At 43.8% G+C, this 21,507-nt stretch overlaps 1 protein-coding gene across 2 annotated transcripts in view; it reads right to left on the bottom strand.

The window, feature by feature from the left end:
• Nucleotides 1-12,640: 12,640 nt before the first annotated feature.
• Nucleotides 12,641-21,507, bottom strand: part of PMP22 (peripheral myelin protein 22) — a 35,757-nt gene continuing 26,890 nt past the window's right edge. For both annotated transcript variants that reach the window (XM_083597816.1, XM_083597817.1), the window contains exons 4-5: nt 20,447-20,587; nt 12,641-14,393 (exon numbers count right to left, since the gene is read on the bottom strand). In XM_083597816.1, the coding sequence (XP_083453942.1) occupies nt 14,227-14,393; nt 20,447-20,587 (308 nt within the window). In that variant the 3' untranslated portion in view covers nt 12,641-14,226. The remainder of the gene's footprint in view (nt 14,394-20,446; nt 20,588-21,507) is intronic.

The raw sequence follows: 21,507 nt of genomic DNA, 5'->3' as shown, positions 1-21,507 counted from the left end.
GGGGGAATGGAAAAGGGAAAGGGCAAAGGCAGTTATAGATAGCAAGTGACATTGATGGATGCAAAATGGGAAGCAGAGATCAAAGCCAAGAGGGCTGTATGACCTCCTGCTGGTGGGATGCAACAGCTAATGCAGTGTGGCCTGAGCTCCCTCCCTCCCTCCCTAAGCGATGGCATCCAATCAAATCTCTCTTCATCAACACTGCAAGCAGAGCTTGTATGGATACCCTGAGCTCCAGCACTTTGGGCTAGACTCAGGGTAGGACACACAACCCCTTTCTTTCCCCCACAGTGCATATAGGATATGTGCTGCTCAAAATTTGTTCCCCCCATTATTATAGCAAGAATGGCTTCTTCCAAGTCCCCTGCTATAATAAATATTAGTGCAGGTCACACAGCACCATGGCCAACCACCTACTAACTAACTTTGCTATCAGCATGTATCGGGCATCTGGGCTGGGATTGATGGGTTTCATCTTGCCATCAGCTTTGAAGTGCTGCAATTCCCATGCAGATCAGTGACCAAGAAAATTGTAGGAGGGTGAGCACTAAAGGCAGAAGAGTTAAGGAAATCTGGGTGGGAAAATCCTGACTTGCTGATGACTGTTTTTCTGGCAGCAAGCCACATGATACATGGCTTTTATAACCCAACATTACTACAGGGGAACCTTGGTTCTCAAATGCCTTGGCTCCCGAACAAATTGGCTCCCGAACGCCGCAAACCTGGAAGTAAGTGTTCTGGTTTGCAAACGTTTTTCGGAAGCCGAACGTCCGACACAGCTTCTGCTTGAGTGCAGGAGGCTCCTGCAGCCAATTGGAAGCTGCGCCTTGGTTTTTGAATGATTTCAGGAGTTAAAGCGACTCCCAGAATGGATTAAGTTCGAGAACCAAGGTGCCACTGTATTGTCTTTTTCACCTGCTGTCATTGCTCCCAGTTTCCGTTCTCCTATTAATTGCTTTTATTGTTTTGCTTTCCTGTGTTTGATGAATGGTGTAAGCCACCTTGCTTGATTCTTATCAGACAGTGAGGGGTAGACACTATATGAATTCATGCATACGTACACATATAACCATTGCTTTCAAAGCAATTTCAGTGCCATCATTCCCACTCCACCTCCCAAACACTGGAAATTGTAGTTTGATATCATGCAGAAAATCAAAGCCAGATTTAGAGGCCAGTGATTCAATGAGTTTGCTGGCTTGTTTCTTGTACTTGTTAGACCCCCCCCCTCCTTTCTCCTACTGGTGCTCAGGGTAGCTAGCAGAAGGGCATCTTCACTTGTAATGCTGGCAGCATTGACCTGCCTGACCAGTGTTACCTTAACAGTCATGGTTTTATTTAAATGTGAGAAAAATGTGTGCAACAGCAGTGCTGCTTCAACAAACTGTGTGCACATGAGTGTTTGTGATCAGGTCTACGTGTGTGCAGATTTATTGTTTTATATGACAGGAGTAAACCATGGCATGCAAATCATGTATCAGTATTGTGAAATTGGTTTCAAATGGTACTCGAAAAAGAAAGCTGAAACAAAATGGCAGAGGGTGCAAAAGATACTCCTCATATGGGACACCAAATAGTCTAAGGCTGGACCCACTGAGAATTATTTTGCACATCCTGATCCCAACTGCCAGAACTACAGTTCACATGATTATCTAATGAGAGGGAATGATGGTGAAGTCTTAAGGCTACTGTGTAGATTTTACTTTAGGCATCCTCTAGGAAGAGGATGCTAGCCAATCAGGGCCTGGGGAAAAACACCATTAAAGGTATTAAGGAAAGATGTAAAAGCTCTGCTGTTTGGGGGAGCACATTAACAAGCACCTACCTCTGGTGCCCTGGGGTGTGATATTGCAAAACAAGGGTGCTTGGGGAACTTTTTATGAAAACTGAATGCATTCAGCCATTCCATTCCCCCATTTTCCTTTAATTGTCTTTCCTTTATTGATCCTTCATGCAGCTGTTTATTTTTATTATTATTATTATTATTTTGAGAAGCCACTTAGATCAAGCCATTGGCCAGAGAAGCAAAATGTTTTCTTACCGAAGGAACGCTATGCTTCCTGCATCGTGGTTGATTTTCAGTGGCAATAAACCCTATTGGTGAAAGTGCCACCATAAAATTTTATGCCACATGAAACAACAAGGGTGAGAAAAACATCCTGCTAAAAGATAGCGATAAAAGCGTGTGTTGTTGTAAGCTCATTTTATTTGCCTAATAAAAACTTGAGTAAGCTTTAACCAACGGAGTCAAGAAAATGCACTGAGTGGGATGCAAGGTGCCGGTGTGGAAAGTGGGGCACTTCGTCCCTCCTGATTTTGTTTGGCTGATTAATTACGTGTGGCTAACAAACTTCGTTGCTTTGCTAATTGAATGCAATAAATCTTGTGCAGTGACTCATTGGCAGCATAAGCTGTGGCAAGGTGTATGCAGAGGACTTTGGATGGTGTGCAGAGCAGCCATTGCTGGAGGTGTTTGTCAGGAGTAATGGGGAAATGGCGGCAAGGGCTCCTGAGTCTCAGGCAAGTCAAGCTGAATGTGATCAAGGGTCTGGAAATCAAGCCTTATGTGAAATGGTTGGATGAAGTAGGGTTTGTTTAGCCTGGGGAAGATAAGATTGAGAGGTCATATGATCACCATCTTTAAATATCCCAAAGGATGTCATGATCAGGTAGAAGATGGATCAAGCTTGTTTTCTGCTGCTCCGGGGGGTAGGACTCAAACCAATGGCTTCTAGGTACAAGAAAAGGAGATCCTGGCTGAACATTAGGATGAATGTTCTGGTGATAAAAGCTGTTTGTCACTGGAATGGACTACCTCAAAAGGTGGTGGACTCTGCTCTGAAAACAGAGACAATGTATGTACTTTTGTAACCCTAGAAAATCTTTAATGAAAGCAATTTTTAAAAACCAGAGGTTGGATAGCTATCTTTCAGGGATTCAGCTGTGATTCCTGCATTGCGGGACATTGGACAAGATTACCCTTGGAGACCGTTCCAACTCTACAGTTCTGTGATCTTATGAAGAACCTTGTCCAAGGAACTGAAAAATGTCCATAGGACTGGGATAGGGTGCAAGGGGCGAACTCATGAACATTGTTATTTATTTATTGTTTTATGGATTCGTTCTGACTCCGAAAAACAATAAAAGACTTCCTACCAAAGATTTAACAGTGTGTGTATAGTATTGATAATGAAAACAAGAAATGATTTTCGTCTTCAGTTTGAGGACCTATCTTTCACAGGAGTGTCAGGTTTGGGAAGTGGGCTGACAGTTTTCTGCACTAAGCCTCCCTCTTCCTCTGCCCCACCAAGATATCAGGAAAAAACTATCCAAGGAAGGAGGACTTTCAATGGAATGAGGCCGTCTGAGTGTAAGACAGGTGGGATCCTAGAGTTGAGAGGAAGAAAAATGGAAAGGTGACACTCTGTGCAGATGACAAATTATACTATGCCTAGAAATCAAGGTGCCTTGGCATGTTTGTCAGTGGTTCTCTATGTCAGATTTGGGAAGCGGCTATTATCAAATTCTGCTTGCACAAAAGCTTTCTTGTAATGGTCCTCCACAATGGACAATGCTTGATCTCCTCACCCAACTTCCTTCTTTGTTCCCAATTGCATGGAGAGCCTCTTTATGTACATCTGGGCAATAGGCACACACATCACTTCTCTGTGCACTGTGAGAGGTCCCAGGGGATGTCCCCGTGTTGGTGTGTGACGTTGCCCCCCCCCCCACAAGCACCCTCTCAAGCTGGTGCCTCTGATCCCTGGAATCTCCAGGTAAGGCTGGAAACAGCTGCTGTCTGGAATTCTAGAAGGCCACTGCCAGTCAAGGTAGCCAATGATGAACTGGATGAACCAATCATTTGATTCACTACAAGGCAGCTTCCTCTGTTCCTATCCAATGAAATGATGGGCAACAGAAAGGAGGTGGGGCCACACAAGAAAACCAACAAGAATAACCCAAGGAGAATGCTGGAGCTTCAGTGTACTGCTGAAAAGTTGTCCATATAACTCACCTGATACATTTTGGAAATACTGTGGTGTATACCAGTTGTTAGAGAGACAGACTCAGACCAGAGTTCATATCCCTCTTCAGCCATGAAACTCATTGGGTAACCTTGGACCTGTCACTGTATCTCCTCCTAACTTACCTCACAACGTATGAGGATAAAAGGGTCTATGTGATAGATAGAGTTGTGTAACCCGTCCTGAACTTCCTGAAAGAAGACAGGGATACAAAGGCAATAAATTATACAGCTGATGTTCAGCCACCTTCCTCGGGGACAGTGCAAATGAATAACGTATATGAAATAGACATTAAAATGAAAGCAACATCTTAAAGCAAATCAATGAATGTCCAACTTCAAAAGGAAGATAAATACAAATGTGGTGTGTCGTGTCATATATGTATATTTCACATGTGTTGTTCATTTATACTGTCCCATAGGAAGACGGTTACTGAACGCTTTGGACAATTAACATGCAACAATAAATTACTGCTTTTGAGCACAAGTTTGAGGTTTCACTTCTCCTCATGTGCTTTTTTGTTTTCTAGCACCACACAGTCTTTTCTTACCCAAGGTGGATGTTGGGGAGGAGGTGGCAAATCGGACTGCATAAAAGGAAGTTAAACAGGTTATCTACCACTGGAATACTGTTGCACAAAATGGGTTCTGAGAGATCTTCAAACACATAAGGTACAAGCAATTGTGAGTTTTGATTTTAAAATGCTATTTTATGTAAATGGGTTTACATATCTAATGATATTCATTACCAAGACTTCTAAGGCAACTCATGGGACTTGTGGCGCCTTGAAGACTAAGAAATCAGAAAGTGGACTCTCCTTCCTTGGAGGTTTTTAAACAGATGTTGGATGGCCAGATGGTCTGGGAATCAGCATGTTTTTACATGAGTAAAATGCACCTCTGGGTTATTTGTGGGGCCTTCCTGGTGTTTTTACATGAGTAGAATGTGTGCTTTTATTTAAAATGCATCTCTGGGTTATTTGCGGGGCATAGGAATTTGTTCATTTTTATTTTATTTTATTTTTTCAAAATTTAGTCTGGCCCTCCACAAGGTCTGAGGGACAGTGGATCGGACAGTGCTGAAAAAGTTTGCTGACCCCTGGTCTAGATAACCCTTGGGGCTCCTTCCAACTGTGCAGTTCTATGTTTCTGTGAAATGTATTGTGGCATAAAACATCCATGGACTCAAACCCATGACACCAGATGCATGAAGGGAAATTGTAGTTGGCAAGCGCATAATGGAGAAAATAGTACGGTGGGAGTTGAATGGCAGTGAGGGGGGGGGAATGCAGCCAGTGATTATTAGAGCTGAATGTTACGTTAAACAAGCCACATGTTAGTATCTTAAATAGTGGATCGGTGATCATTTCTGAGATGATTGTATTAATACCTGGGAGCAGCCAGCATGGTGCGATGGAGTAGGGGTCATCTTTGGTAATATGGTAATATGAACAAAAAAATTTTTTTTCTTTCCAGTAGCACCTTAAAGACCAACTAAGTTAGTTCTTGGTATGAGCTTTCGTGTGCATGCACACTTCTTCAGATACACTGAAACAGAAGTTGCCAGATCCTTCTATATAGTGAGAAGGTGGGGAGGGGTATTACTCAGAAGGGTGGTGGGAATGGGTGATTGGCAGATAGCTGTGATGAGCCTGTTGACGACTCTTAACGACTGCAATAGGTCTTACAGGAAAAAGCAAGGGGTGAGAAGGTGAAAAATGGCTTTCCAGTCTATTTCTGAAATTCCTTTGTAGTAAAACAGCTACTTTGAGATCTTGTATAGAATGTCCTGGGAGATTGAAGTGTTCTCCTACTGGTTTCCTACTGGAAAGAGAAGCTGCTGAATTGCAACTCATTACCAAACTTAAAACCATGGAGAGACCTGGTCTGAACAAAGACATTGGATTCTTATCTCATTATACATGACAAAGCCATTTTTCACCTTCTCACCCCTTGCTTTTTCCTGTAAGACCTATTGCAGTCGTTAAGAGTCGTCAACAGGCTCATCACAGCTATCTGCCAATCACCCATTCCCACCACCCTTCTGAGTAATACCCCTCCCCACCTTCTCACTATATAGAAGGATCTGGCAACTTCTGTTTCAGTGTATCTGAAGAAGTGTGCATGCACACGAAAGCTCATACCAAGAACTAACTTAGTTGGTCTTTAAGGTGTTACTGGAAATAAATTTTTATTTTATTTTTTGACTATGGCAGACCAACACGGCTACCTATCTGTAAATGGTAATATGAGTGAGGCCAACATTTGGCACCCCCAAATGGATCTTCTCAATTGTGTGCTCCTTCTGCAGGGGAACCTCCTGCTGCACCACCCTAAATCTGGCACTGCCCTCCTACCAGAGAGGGTGCACTGGCAGAGCCAATACAGTGATAACCTTGGGTTAAGAACTTAATTCGTTCCGGACGTCTGTTCTTTACCTGAAACTGTTCTTAACCTGAGGTACCACTTTAGCTAAGGGGGCCTCCCATTGCTGCCACGTGATTTCTGTTCTCATCCTGAAGCAAAGTTCTTAACCTGAGGTACTATTTCTGGGTTAGCGGAGTCTGTAACCTGAAGCATCTGTAACCCGAGGTACCACTTTACAGGTTTTCTGTTAGGGTGCCTGTGTAACCCCAGCCTTATGACTACCCTGCTCTGCTCTCCCACCATCCCCATAAGCAATGCTATTGTTGGCATGGCAGTTCCACAGCAGGAGCCCACTGCTCCTGTTTATACCTGTAGTGGAGCAGGGAATTAGTCATGAGAAACATAGTTGGAATCATGGAGTTGGAAGGGACCTGAAAGAGTCATCTACTCCAATGCACCCACGCGCGCACACCCACCCACCAGCAATGCAGAAATCTCAACTAAAGTACCCATGACAGATGGCCACCCAAACTCTGCTTGAAAACATCCAATGAAGGAGAGTCCACAACCTCCAGAAGGAGTCTGTTCCACTGTCAAACAGCTCCTACTGTCAGAAAGTTCTTCCTGATATTTAGTCAGAATCTCCTTTCTTGTAACCTGAAGCTGTTCTACCCTCCAGAGCAGGAGAAAACTAGCTTGTTCCCTCTTCCACGTGACAGCCCTTGAGATATTTGAAGATGGCCATCATATCTCCTCTCAGTCTCCTCTTTTCCAGGCTAAACATACCCACTGAGTTAGATTGGTCAATGGTTCTACTCTATATAAGGCTTTTCCCATCTTAAGAACCTAAGAACAAAGCCTGATAGCGGGGAACATCTTATAATCTGAGAACTATTCCTAAACACATTCGCTTCTGGATACACTGCTGACAGAAACAGGCCTTCTGTTGCCTCATTCAGGCTTTTGCTCACCTTATTTCTTTGTGACAGTGTAGTGGAAATGTGGAAGACAATTGTATTTCGAGGAGTTAGGTGGCATGTCGCTTTCCCTTTAACATCCCCAGTTTGAGGTCTGCTGGATTCTTGTGTTTCACACACACCTCTCAGGGCTTTATTGGGTTCTTCTGTGTTGCAAGTGCTGGCTGGATGCCGGTTGCAGGTAGTGGGAGACTCTCAGTCACTCTGTATTAATCATGAGTAATGCCAGGTGCACTTGATTACATCAAGGCAGGCTATAAAAGCCATAGGTGGGAGGGGCCCGGGGAGCTTCTGCCCAGATCAAAGGACCTGATGCTGGGAGACCGACGGTCAGGGTCTTTCGCCTGCTGCTCTACCTGGGGCTCTGGGCAGCTGAAGGGGAGATTGGGTAGCCCCTGTCGGGTATGTTTTATTTTATGCTTTGTATGCCTGTGGTTTGTTAATAAAACTGTTTTGGTTCCCCTTCACCTCCTCATTCCTATTGTCCTGATATCCTTGGAAAGAACTGCTGTATTTGGCAGCACAGACAGCAAAAAACAACAACACACACACACTACAAAGCATTTGCTGCTGTCACTCCTTTCACATCCACTGGGAAGTCTTCAGAGTCAAAAAAGTAGTAATTCAATTACAGTGCCTTCGATATGTGTCTACACCCAGCTAAATCTTGCCACCATGTGGCCAAACAAGGAAGTACTGTGGTTGAGGTACACATGCAACGAAAATGAAATTAAACAAACACAGAGAGAGCATTGCAATTATATGTTGGCATTCACAAGGTGGTAAATGAAAGACAAAGGTATTTGCTCAAAATGTTTTGCAAAAGGGTTTATTGTCGAGTGCAGGAAGGAGTTGTTAAACTAATTACTTTTAGGACGCAGCATGCATTAAATATTTTCCTCCAATAGGTGCTCTTTCTTCCTCTGTGGATTGTTTCTCAGCATGTTGATGCTGTTTTCCTATCCAGCTGCTTTCCTAGGCAATTTTGCTATAATTTAGCCATCATGGGAGTGCATTGAGGTTCCTTGGGTTCCAAACGTAGTTGCCTCAGATCTGCCTGCACATGGCAAGATCTGTTCAAGTGTCTGGTGGCCTCACCAGGAAATTAGGGGAAGAAATTGCAGGGACAGTGCAATGTATGTGAAGGTATGTGTGCATATATACATGTAATTACCCTTATTTTCAGTCCAGAACTGTAGTCAAAAAGGAGAGTTCAGTTAATCTGCACCTGGTATATACAGAGCAGCTGTTAACATCTCCACAATCAACTCAATATTCAGAAACCTGGCCACCCTTCTTGCTTACCCAATATTATTCCATATTCATATTTCCTTATTCTGATTAATTCTAGGTTAGTACCAATCAATAGCACCAAATACAATCAAGTACATTAAATGATAGCGTAAATATAATAAAGTGTAATGTAGGCCAAGTTTCTAAATACAATTATTAATCATCATTATAACTCAATACTGTTCCAAGTTAGTTGGAATGTATTATCACAGTTGATATCTAATCCATATCTATTTCCCATAAGGTTTATAAACAATACCCAATTATCATAGAATTTGAGGGTTTTCCCTGCAACTGAATGTACTCTGCAACCTTTCTATGTTATTCCACATTTTAACCAACCACATTTTCACTATTGGCGTTTCATAAACGCTCTACTTCGTAGCAATCTTTTTCCCCCCAGCCAAAAATAGGAGTGGCATACTTTTTTAAAGTAGTTAGTTAGGTGAATATGGGATGTGTGTGGAAATGTGGCCATAAAGACTGAGTACAGTGGTACCTCTGGTTACGTACTTAATTCATTCCAGAGGTCCCTTCTTAACCTGAAACTCTTCTTAACCTGAAGCACCACTTTAGCTAATGGGGCCTCCTGCTGCCGCCGCGCCGCAGCCGCACAATTTCTGTTCTCATCCTGAAGCAAAGTTCTTAACCCAAGGTACTATTTCTGGGTTAGCGGAGTCTGTAACCTGAAGCGTATGTGACCCAAGGTACCACTGTACACTTGAGTGGACAGCCCTAATGGGGCTTTTCAGTTTGGAGAAAAGGTAATTAAAGAGGGGAGCAGGATAGATGTGCATGCATGATGTGGATAAAGCAGATAGTATCCCGTGAACCCCAGTCTCCAAGGGGTGAGAGATTTAAGGGGTGTGAGCACATACCTTGGATTGGGCTTTCTCAGAATGAAGCCCATCGGAGACTGTGGTGTCTTTTGGATATATAGCTTTATTTACACAGGCTGAGCATAAGGCCAAAGTGTCTGCAGTTTTATTGCTGCAACAGATCTTGCTCCCCTATTTGGTTTCCAGCCCTCCCTCCCACTTGCAAAGCCATAGCTTTGCTTGCAGCACAAATGCAAGTTGGGCCTCTCTGTGTCTTCCCAGCTCCAAAGGAGATCAGAGTTTGAATCCTGCTCAGTCTGACGGTGCATCCCTGTTCCTTGCTAGGAACAGGGGCACACAGCCAACACAGGGTTTAACCCCACTCTGCTGCCCAGCAGATGATGACATGAGAGATACAAATCAATGTATACGTGAAGTTAAGGTTGTTACTTCTTACATCATGAAGACAGGAGCTAAAAGAATTCATAAAACTTCTCTGCAATCTTCTTATCCTTCTATAGCACACCTTTAACTCTCTTGTCCAATCACCTCCCCAGCTGGTTTCCTTTCTCATATGTTTAAATATATTTATATGGTTGGTCTAAATGTTTTCGGAGATACGCTGCTCATATTATTTTCACGTCCCTCGGCATCCACTTGCTTTTCTTGTGCCAACATTGTGTTCCTTGTTGTTCCCATTTGGGCAAGAGCTCCATTTTCTGAATGAAGCTTACTTGCCTCTAATAGCTTCCTTGACTCTGCTCATTAATCATGCTGCTGTTTTCTTGGACTTCGTAGGACAGCTCTTGCCCTGCTTCTCTTATTTAAATAGCATGTGAGCTTCCCATGGGCATCTGTTGGCAGAAACAGATTTAGGGCAGTGCAACTGGCTGTGCCACACTGGGTACCAAGCCTAGGGAGCACTGCAGGGCATCGCAACTATGACACATAGTGAACTGAACAGAACATAAGGCGAGAGGCAAGGGCCCTGAATATTGGTGTTGTGCAGGGCACTTCTGAAATTTGAAAGACCAAAGTCTGTAAAGGAGTGGATTCACATTTCCAGAAAGCTTAGGCCATTTCCCTGTGGTCTTATAGCTCCCCCCAAAAAATATGCATTAAAAACAAAACTATTGTAATGTTTAAAAGCTCAAAAACCCATATCCTTTCTTCCCATTTCAAATTACATCTGGAAGAGCAATTGCTGGTAGTGCCACCTTTCACCACGAGGTGGCAGAGTTTCACCATCTTTCCCATTGATAAAAAAGACTTAAAAGAGTTGCTAAACTGCTGCAGCCAAATCATCAAGGGGTTTGTTTGCTTTTTGCTCAAGCATAAACATGCTTTTTCTCTGAGACACCAAGCACAATTTTCTTCAGTGTAGCAATGTCTGTAATCCAGTCTAGTGCCTGCAAAAGGTGTACTGAATATCAGCCAAGCTTTTCCTCTGTGGAAATTCACAGATCAAACATTTCTGAATGAAAAGGGAGCATTTGAAAAGCTTCCCTCAAATGCATGAGGCTCTATAATTTCCAGGACTGTGCATGTAGGGCAGAGATTATGAGGAAGAAAAATAGTTTCAGGAATTCCAAGTTCAGCCAAGATTTAAAGAGCAATTTGAGTGCATTGTGGGAAAATCATTCTTTGCCCAATCCATTATCAGATGTTTCAAAACCCAATGACATATTGAATCTCCAGTATTTGACTCATAACTTGCCAGGGGCTGACAGGAGTTATAGTTCAGTAATATCTGGAAGGCCAAATGTTCCTCATACAACCTGTTAACCTTATTTCTGCCCATGTGATGTTGAGTACATGCTTACTTTTTCTGACTGCCTTATAACATTGTAATGCCAACCAGCCACTTGGAACGTCAAAGCTGAAATCCAGCTTTCCCCAACCAATTAACTCCAGATATGTTGAGCTCCCATCAGCCCCAGCCAGTAATGCCAATGTTAAAGGCTGATGGGTGTTGTAGTCCAACATATCCGGAGGGAACTAGGTTTCAGCAAGGCTTACCAAATCCCTTAGTGTTAACCACTGTGAGGGCAAGAGAAAGGCCAAAGGCCAAATGGAGACTGTTCATCTAGCACCCCCCCAAAAAAAATCCATCTTAAAGTGTTCCATGCCACCTGTACCACAGCAGATTGTAAGAGAGTCTGAGTGGGGAAAGTGCTGGCATTTTGGTGGGGCAAGGTTCTTTCCATTTTGGCCTCTTAAGTCAGCTGCCCCAATTTAAGCACAAAAACAGTGAGTGGAGCAGGACCAGTTTTATTGACCAAACTCCACCCAGGCAGCCTGGTTCACAAAGATGTAGGAGGAGCCCAACCAACCCCATGTGGGATTTAAGTCATGACCTCTTGGCCCCCAACACACACCCCCCCCCCGAGAGGTAGCCTGCGTCAGCGGCCATATCAATTTCCCACTAAGATCCAGCATCACAAAGCAAAAAGACTACAGTCGTCTTTAGGCCTCTGATGAAGGCTATGACTATGACACAAAGGGTTACAGCAGGGGTCAGCAAACTTTTTCAGCATGGGGCTGGTTCACTGTCCCTCAGACCTTGTGGGGGGGCTGGACTATATTTTGAAAATAAAAATAAAAATGAACGAATTCCTATGCCCCACAAATAACCCAGAGATGCACATTCTACTCATGTAAAAACACGCTGATTCCCGGACCATCCGCGGGCTGGCTTTAGAAGGCAACTGGGCTGGATCCAGCCTCCAGGCCTTAGTCTGCCTACCCATGGACAAGAGAATCATCCCGTAGGGAAGGAAAAGAGGTCATACTATAAACAGCCCTGAAATGTCTACCTTGTGTATCTCTTCTACCTGGCTTGTTTATTGCTTGTCTTCAGTGTTGGGGAATGCAATGGGTTAGAGAGTTAGAGAGAGAGAGAGATTTTCTTACGGAATGATTCATTGCAGGCAGCTAGTGGATATGCTAGCCCCAAATGGGGGTAACCAACAGGTGCCCTTCAGATTTTGCTAGATGCCCATTTTCATCATTCCTGATGATTGACCATGGGATTTCTAGGCCATCGTTTGGAGGGTACCACATTGGTTAACCCTGCCTTAAACAAATACATACAGCATCTTATTGTTCTAACCACATATACTTGCGTCCTCCCCAAAGATATACAACCAAAGGCCAAAGCATGTGAGTTATTCTGACTTTTATTTTGTTGCTTCTTAGTCCACACAAGTTGGTATAAAATCAGAAAAGCAAAGCAAAATAATCATATAATAATGTCTGGAGTCTTAGCATCAAAAGGCACCGCTTACACATCTACACACGGCTGCCAATACAGTTCATTGCCAGACACACTTTTGGGGGGCGGGAAACACAGAAAAGGGTTACAGAGGAGCTGGAAGGAGGGAGGGATCTTCAAGGGGGCTAGAAGGTTCACTTACTTCCCTCCCGACCATGAAGTAAAAGGAGTGGGGGAAGAGAAATACCTTGGTTATAAATGCTTTATTAAAAAATAATAATAGTAATAATAATGATGATAGCAACTTTCCTAAGTACAAAAGCAGTTACAGGCTGTATATATTACACAAGAATTATTTATCATTCCTATTCCTTGGTTTATCTCAAAATCGTTATCTGACTTTCCAGTGAGTAAGGTTAAATGGCTTAGCGATATAAGGAATGGTAAATAGATAGCACCATTTCACAGATTTGGTATTCAATTTTGTAAAAGGGGTTATGGAGAGGGGTGGGGTGGGGGTCTGGAACTTAGAAGGGTTCCTTGCTTTCCCCTACTTTAGCTTATTCTTTCTGCCTATTGTCCCACAACGGGCAAGGTTGGGGGGGCGACACACCCATGGCTAGTTACAAACCAACATGACGGACTTCTTTTTTGTCCCGTGTCTCCTCCAATGTTTCTTCTTCTTAGCATCGGTGCTCATCTTGGCCATCTCAAAGTACGGAGAAACGGACCTGATTTAACATATGGAAAGGAACACTAGCTCTAGAGACCTCCTTTTCCAAGAGGGATTTATGAAGGACTGGTGACATTTCTGTGCTCCCAGGAGCTCCAGTTGTCATACGAAGAGGGGAGTGGGGAAGGTGGTGATATTATGCAGCTTCTGGTTGCACTGGTGGGACTACACTTCACATACGACACCACATCTTGACTAGCATCCCAAGGGGTTCCAAAGCTGGGCTCGCCCAGCCATGCCTTCCTCATCATTGACATTCCCCTCCCCTCCCTGCCCTCTATGTGGCCATTGCAACCCATCTTTTAGTTAATGTGAGCATATGAGGGGCATAAGCAAACATCAGTGCAGTGGGCGGCATAGAACACCTGTCTGAGGGCCAAGTTTATGGCTCTTGACTTGTCATGTGGCTTGGGGATTGGAAGTGGAGAGCTATGGAGGAGGGATCCATTTGCTTCCACAGCAAGAGGGGAGGGGGAACGGCACTCTGATTATGCTGTTAGGAGTTAAAGAGTCCTTAGGCACTTTCTTTAGGCTTTAAACATGGCGGCAGGTCAAACAAACAAAAGCAAACAGTACTATGTACATATATGTAAAAAGTGTTATAAATAGGTTTTTTTAAACCATAGATACTATATACATCTTCAATGAACACAGTAACCCTTCTTTCAGTTTGGTTTTGTTTCTTTTCCTTGTTGATATTGTTTTGGTTAACTTCCTTTTTATTTGTTTGTTTCCATTTCCTAACTCATCAAGGCCCCCTTGTCCTGAGTGCTGTAGTCTCAGCGGCCGCCCTCGACACATCATTCGCGCTTCCTCAGGATGACGTAGATCACCCCACTAATGACAGCCAGCGGGAAGGCCACCCAGGCCAGGATGTACGAGAAGCCAAAGGAGAGGCTGTCTACAGGGGGATGCCAATCTGTATGTCTCGCTGTGAAGATGGTGGCCCCGGACATCACGCATAGACCTGTGAAAGAGAAGTCAGCAAAGAATGTAAGCAAGCCAATCCAGGTCCAACATGGAAGATCAAGCTGGGGTGTGTCTGTTATAATGAACATCTCTCCTTCCCCACCTAACTCCTTCTGGACTTTCCTACTACAATATTTAACAAGAGCCATCAGCTTGGGGGCCTTTAAACAAATTCATGGAGGACAAGGCTCTCAATGTCTGCTCACCACAGACCTTGACAAGATACGCCTCCGAATGCCAGTAGCCGGGGAAAGTTCTGTTGTGCTCATACCCTGCTTAGGAGCACCTCAAGACACCTGGTTTGCTACTGTGAGAATAGGATACCAGACTAGGCAGGCCTTTGGCCCAATACAGCACAGTTACTCTTATGTCAATAGATTTCAGGCTGCAAGCAGGTGTGAGCAGCCTTTTTGCCCCCGAGGGCCAACTGGGCGAGTGCTTGAGCATGTGTCCATGTGCACACATGCTCTTCCGGTTTTCAACGTATCTCCCTGTTGAGGAAGAGAAACCCAATAGGGAAAGAGACTTTGAGAGCAGGATCACACAGGTGTCTGCCAAGAAGAGCCTCACTTTCAAAGGTTCTGCAAACTCCAAGGCACCACTATCTTTTGCAATTTTGTATTCTTCAATATAAGGACCTTAGCTTTGTTTGTTTTTAAAACACTTTGAGAAGAGAATTAAATTCATGCAGGATCAGCCTATCCTTCTATCTCCAGAAACACCACATCTTGGATTTACTGTGGTATACAGTACCTAAGTTTTCCTATTACACTGAGCTAGTAACTGCCACCTTAAAAGTTCCTCTTAACTGGGGGAAAAAAATGGCCACCAATCCTCTTTTTTGAGCTGGGAGGAGTCTGCAATGCCCAATCAAGGAAATTGGATCAGCCCTCTCTTCCTATGAAGGACTGCTCCATTGCATTTCAACAGGTATGCTGGTCTGGCTGAGGCCCTACCCTATAATGTACTAGGGAATAATTAATCCTGCCTTGCTGCTAATAATTAAAAGCAGAAGTCTTCTTTTTTTCCACTCTGCTGCCTCCAGCGCCCTAAGCCCCTGTGATCAAAGCGTGAGCAGGTCAAACCAGGCCCCCTTCCTGCACTAATGCCTCTAAGTTCAGCATCTTTGTATTGCCACCTCAGCAATACCAGCTCTAGAACTATTTCCTCCCTCCTCCTGAAAAGCTCAGCACCAGCGACTGCCAGGATCGCACAATGGCTCTTCTATTCAGTGCCCAGAACAAGGCCTTTTCATTGATCCGAGCAATTCCACAACCTGCTCAATGTGCCACCAGAGTAGTCTCTGTTCCAAAGCCCTGTGACCTCAGGACCACCTACACCTAACCACAGTGATATTTGAGCTGTTCTTTCCCTCCACACTGCCCCCTTTGTTTGCACAAAAGTGCAGGAGTGGGAATGTGTTGAATTCAGAAGCTGCTGATGCAGCTCCCATTCTCTGGGCCATCAAGAGGACACCCACAGCCACAGCCATCAGCCCATGGACTGGGAGCATAAGCAATTGTCTCTCACTTTGGGTGGGATGGGGTGGAAAAAAAGAGCAGAGCAGTCGTGCCACAAATCACCTACTGGCACTAGACAAGAGAGTGTGGATTGTGCATGGGAAGAGCTGGGAAGGAGGAGGAGGAGATGGTGGTGATTTCGTTTCTGCTTGAAGTAACCAAATTTTTTCACTGGACCTCCAACAAGTGTGGAGGGTGGGTGGAGAGTGAAGGCACTTAAAGGGGTAGGGAATTAATACAAATGTCTTCTGTTCCCATCTTGCAAAAGAAAATGGAAAGTCAGTTCCTAGAGACAGTATCTGATGCAATCTCCATGAGAGAACACCCACTGGTGGAGCAAAGGCCACCGGGTTCATCTCTGAACCAGAATAGAGTTGAAATTCCAGTGCTCATTTGCATCTCTAGCAAAAGGAGGGCACACGCATAAGAAGTTGGAAGCACTATCCTATAGGATAGGAGAGGAAAATGGCACCAGTCAATTGATTTGGGCCTAACATAAAATTTAGCCATCCCAAATAATTCACCCGCCCTCCAACTTTGAGCATTGGAAGAAACTTCAAAGCAACATATTTGAGCCACTGGAAACACCAGGATAAGTTTTGTATGACTGAAACCTGGTTCTATGGAACGTTTGCATTCAAAGTCTAGAACTGGGAACCCAAACACTAGTGTTCTTTTGAAAGTCAGTATCTGCCATGCACACAAATTGATCTTGTAATCTGATCTACTTCTGCATGTCTCTGCAGGGAAAAAAAAACCCTTCAGATTTGATACAGATTCATAACATGCTGTATTCAAATGCTGATGGCATCAATCAGTCATTGTAAAAATAAAAAAAAAAATCTGCATGAAAGTTACTGAATTTGGCATGATAAGCCTATTATGAAAGCATATACTCAAAACTCAGATTTTGTTTTCTAGTTACAATACTGTGTAACCATCATGTACTCTGAGACTGAGTTCAGTTTTAATTGCATTTCCTGGATAGTTCACTTGGTTAGAGCATGGTGTTTATAATGCCAAGGTTGCAAGTTTGATCCCCTTATGGAGCAGCTGCATATTCCTCCTGCATTGCAGGAGGGTGGACTAGATGAACCTCAGGGTCCCTCTCGCTGAAAGACCCACACAAAGAACAGAAGTACACCTAATATTACCCAGACAGTTCCCTGTGATCAGCACCCTGCTCCTTCCAAAGATGCTGGAAAGTTACACATTAAAACCAGGCATATTTAAACTGCAGTTTATAAGCAGCACAGGGCTGAGTCACAGGAAGGAAGGTTGCCTTGGGGGCAAGATCATCTGCAAAGAAAGTGATTGACGGCTTGGAAAATGCTTTCTCATGGACTGGAGAGCAGGGCCGGCTTCCAAATGCTCCACCCAACAGAAACAGAGGTTCCAATTGCTCACACTGAATTGGCCAGAGAGAATCAGGAAAAACATGAACAGGAGCTATCTTTATGCTGGCTGCTGAGGCTCCTAAATCTTCACAGCTACCAGCAACGGTATATACAAGGTATGGATTAATGTCCATAAAGCCCCAGGAATGTTATGAGGAAATGCAACCCTGACTTTGAAAAAGCAAACCTTTTTGGAGGAATGCAAATTAATCTGAGCACAAGCCAAAACAGCTCCCACTCTGGGGGCTCTTAAACAGACTCTCTCTCTCTCTCTCTCTCTCTCTCTCTCTCTCTCTCTCTGTCTGTCTTTAGGAGCCAGGGTGTGGAATGCTCACCCAATGCTAGGCTGAAGTGCAGTGAGATGAGGGACAGGAGAAGAAGCTGCCGACACAAGAACTATTCAGAAGCACACAGCAGCCCCCTTTCAAGCCTGGCGCTACAGCAGTCAGAACTGTGGACTGAGTGGGTGAATGGCGGTTGATGGTACTTCGGCCCTGGGATAGAGGTTGGCAAGCGTGCCACAAAACAAGTCCAAGAGATGGTGCCATTGCAGAAGGCAGTACGTAAGGCAGTCCTGATTATCTTAGGACAGCGATGGCCAGACTTGGCCCTCCAGCTGTTTGGGGACTATTGAAGAGCATTCTTCTCTTCAAGGATCTGTGCCGGCTGGGATTGTGATTGTTGTTTCAGGCTGTCAATTTCGAAATGATACCTCCTCAGAAGGGCACCCTCATCCATAACTTCATTTATTATTGGGTGATTTTTCATATTTTTTGCTGTACTCGCAAACTGGAGGGTTCTAAGAGTTTCTTCGACGGATGTCAGAGTGACTGTGCAGATTTCCACCCAGTGATTTATGGAGAATCCACGTCAACGTACTGTCTCTGTAGTTAATGTTGTTAGAAGGGTTTTTTCCTCTGGTGGCAGATGACAGAAACTACGACACCACGAGACCAGTGTAAAACAAATCAAATAACGGCTTTATTACAAAAACAACAAACAACAAAGCTTGTGGGTGTTTTCTCCCTGCAGGCAAATTCAAAGTGCAACTTTTCCTCCTTTTGTAGTCATGACCAGCTGTACCCAATCTGCCCAGAGCTCATAGAAACAGTTCTTAAAGGTACAAACATTTTTACTGTTTCTTTGCAGAATGATTCCCAACAAATGTAGGCTCCAGTCTGATCTTCACAAAGATTATTGATAACTTGGCTCAAGATGGAGAGGCTCCGGTTTACAGGTGAAACTCGAAAAATTAGAGTATCGTGGAAAAGTTCATTTACTTCAGTAATTCAATTTAAAAGGTGAAACTAATACATGAGATAGACTCATGACATGCAAAGTGAGATATGTCAAGCCTTTATTTGTTATAATTGTGATGATTATGGCATACAGCTGATGAAAACCCCAAGTTAACAATCTCAGAAAATTAGAATATTAAATGAAATCAGCAAAACAAGGATTGCAAATAGAGCAATATTGGACCTCTGAGAAGTAGAAGCATGCATGTGTAGTTAGTTTGGGCCCCCTTTGCATCAATTACTGTCTCAATGGGGCGTGGCATGGATGCTATCAGCCTGTGGCACTGCTGAGATATTATGGAAGACCAAGATGCTTCAGTAGCAGTCTTCAGCTCTTCTGCATTGTTCAGTCTCATGTCTCTCATCTTTCTCTTGGCAATGCCCCATAGATTCTCTATGGGGTTCAGGTCAGGTGAGTTTGCTGGCCAATCAAGCATAGTAATCCCATGGGATTGAACCAGGTTTTGGTACTTTTGGCAGTGTGGGTAGGTGCCAAGTCCTGCTGGAAAATGAAGTCAGCCTCCCCATAAAGCTTGTCTGTGGAAGGAAGCATGAAGTGCTCCAAAATCTCTTGGTAGACAGCTGCATTGACCCTGGACTTAATGAAGCACAGTGGACGAACACCAGCTGATGACATGGCTCCCCAAATCAACACAGACTGTGGAAACTTCACACTGGACTTCAAGCATCTGGCATTGTGTGCCTCCCCATTCTTCCTCCAGACTCTGGGTCCTTGGTTTCCAAATGAGATGCAAAAGTTGCTCTCATCAGAAAAGAGGCTTGGGACCACTGAGCAACAGACCAGTTCTTTTTTTTCTTTAGCCCAGGTAAGACACTTCTGACCTTGTTTCTTGTTCAGGAGTGGCTTGACAAAAGGAATACGACATTTGAAGCCCATCTCCAGGATCCGTCTGTGTGTGATGGCTCTTGATGCACTAACTCCAGCCTCAGTCCACTCCTTGTGAAAGTCCCCAACATGTTTGAATGGTCTTTTCCTGACAATCCTCTCCAGGCTGCAGTCATCCCTGCTGCTTGTGCACCTTTTTCTTCCACACTTTCCCCTTCCGCATAACTTTCCATTAATGAGCTTCAATACAGCACTTTGGGAACATTCAACTTCTTCTGCAATTACCTTTTGAGGCTTTTCCCTCCTTATGGAGGGTCTCAATGATGGCTTTCTGCACAACTGTCAGGTCTTCCCCATGATTGTGCTTCCTACTGAACCAGACTGAGAGACCATTTAAAGGCTCAGGAACCCAGTGCAGGTGTTATGGATTGAATAGCTACTGCACCTTTTCACAATATTCTAATTTTCTGAGATTGTTTTTTCCAGACAATGTTCCCTTTCTCAGCAAGGTCTGCATTCTCTCTGGCAGGGAGCAGGTGCACCCGCACACAGACAGTTACGGCGCCTTCCTCACACCATGCATACTGTTGTTCAATACAACCAGAGAATTATTGTTGCTTACAATAGTAACTGGCATTTTTCAATAGTAAGCATAATTATTAAATTATTAATAATTTAAATTATTAAAATTCAATTGCTAAATGTGCTGTGCTGTCATCTAAATGATTTTTTAAAAATATTAAATATCCTATATTCTTTTAAGTTGTCTTGCCCTTTCTTTCTTTCTTTTTTTAGAATGTGTGTAAGAAATTTAAGAATAATCCTACATACATGCAGAGCACATGACAGGTTAGAAAAACTCATGTTCTGCATCTTAACTTTGCTATTCTGGAGTCTCCCTTGCTTTTCCATCATTAACCAATGCTCCATCTTGGACAATTTCCCCTGGCAATGTTCCAGGATATGCAATTCCACTCCCCTTTACTTACCAGCAAGGATCTGGAAAATGCCAGTAAGGTAGAACCGTCCGCCCTTAGTGAGAGTGAAGAGCTGGCAGAAGAACAGGAACAAAGACAATACGCTGAAGATGATGGAAAGGATCATCAGAGCTTGGACACCCTGCAGCCATTCTGTTAAAACAATGAACACACACACAAAAAAAACCATTAGGGCAATGCAGACCAGAGGTAGAGGTTCTACAAATTTATCTGTGCAAGGGCAGAAAATTCCCTTCTATGGCTGATGAACATGAGATAGCAAAGCAGTAAAAAAAAGATCCAGTGATTCTCTTTGTATGAAAGCTATAGTGCAAATCTATTGACTATCATAAACATATATATCAATCGTAGCCAACATGGTGCCTCCAGAGACTGTTGGACTACAGCTCCTCAAATCCCTCACCATTGGCCATGTTGGGTAGGGATAATGGGAGTCCAAAAAACATTTGGAGGGCATCAGGATAGCTACCCCTGCTATGTGTTAATAGAAGTCAAGCACTTTCAGACTCAGCTGTTGGGGCACATGTTTCTTCCTGGGAAGGTAACCAAGCAGTTCCAGAATTAAGGCACCAATAGAGTCTCTTGCAAATCTCATCTCAAGCATACAAGGGTGTTTTATAAGTGCTGCTTCTGGGGTGAGCAGGAACTGAGCAAATTTTCTGGCCATTTGTGCCATCTCCAACCAAATCTTCAGTGCTTTTTATCCAATTTTCAGAGGATAAACACGGAAAGTACGACAAGGAGACCACAGCTTACTCACTGGCTCACAACTCTCCCAGAACCTAATAATGAAGCAGCTGTTCATAGCCCCCTTTCTATCATTTCCAGAGCTAGCTTGCCTGCAGCTCTTGATATTTTACCTATTTGGAGAGGTTGGAAGTTCCTGGCTGAGTCAAACAAAACTAATTGACACAATTGCCCTTTAGGGATGTGAAGAAGGGCCAGCTAGAGAGAACTAGAGGACCAGATTCAGCCTGCAGTCTGGAGGTTCCCCACCCCAATTTTGTCACATTCCACAGTCATTTGCTAGGCCCTATGCCCATGACCCAGAT

This window comes from Podarcis filfolensis (assembly GCF_964270895.1).
Source record: "Podarcis filfolensis genome assembly, chromosome: 2".
NCBI lineage: Eukaryota > Metazoa > Chordata > Lepidosauria > Squamata > Lacertidae > Podarcis > Podarcis filfolensis.
This window is presented reverse-complemented; position numbering and strand designations above follow the sequence as displayed.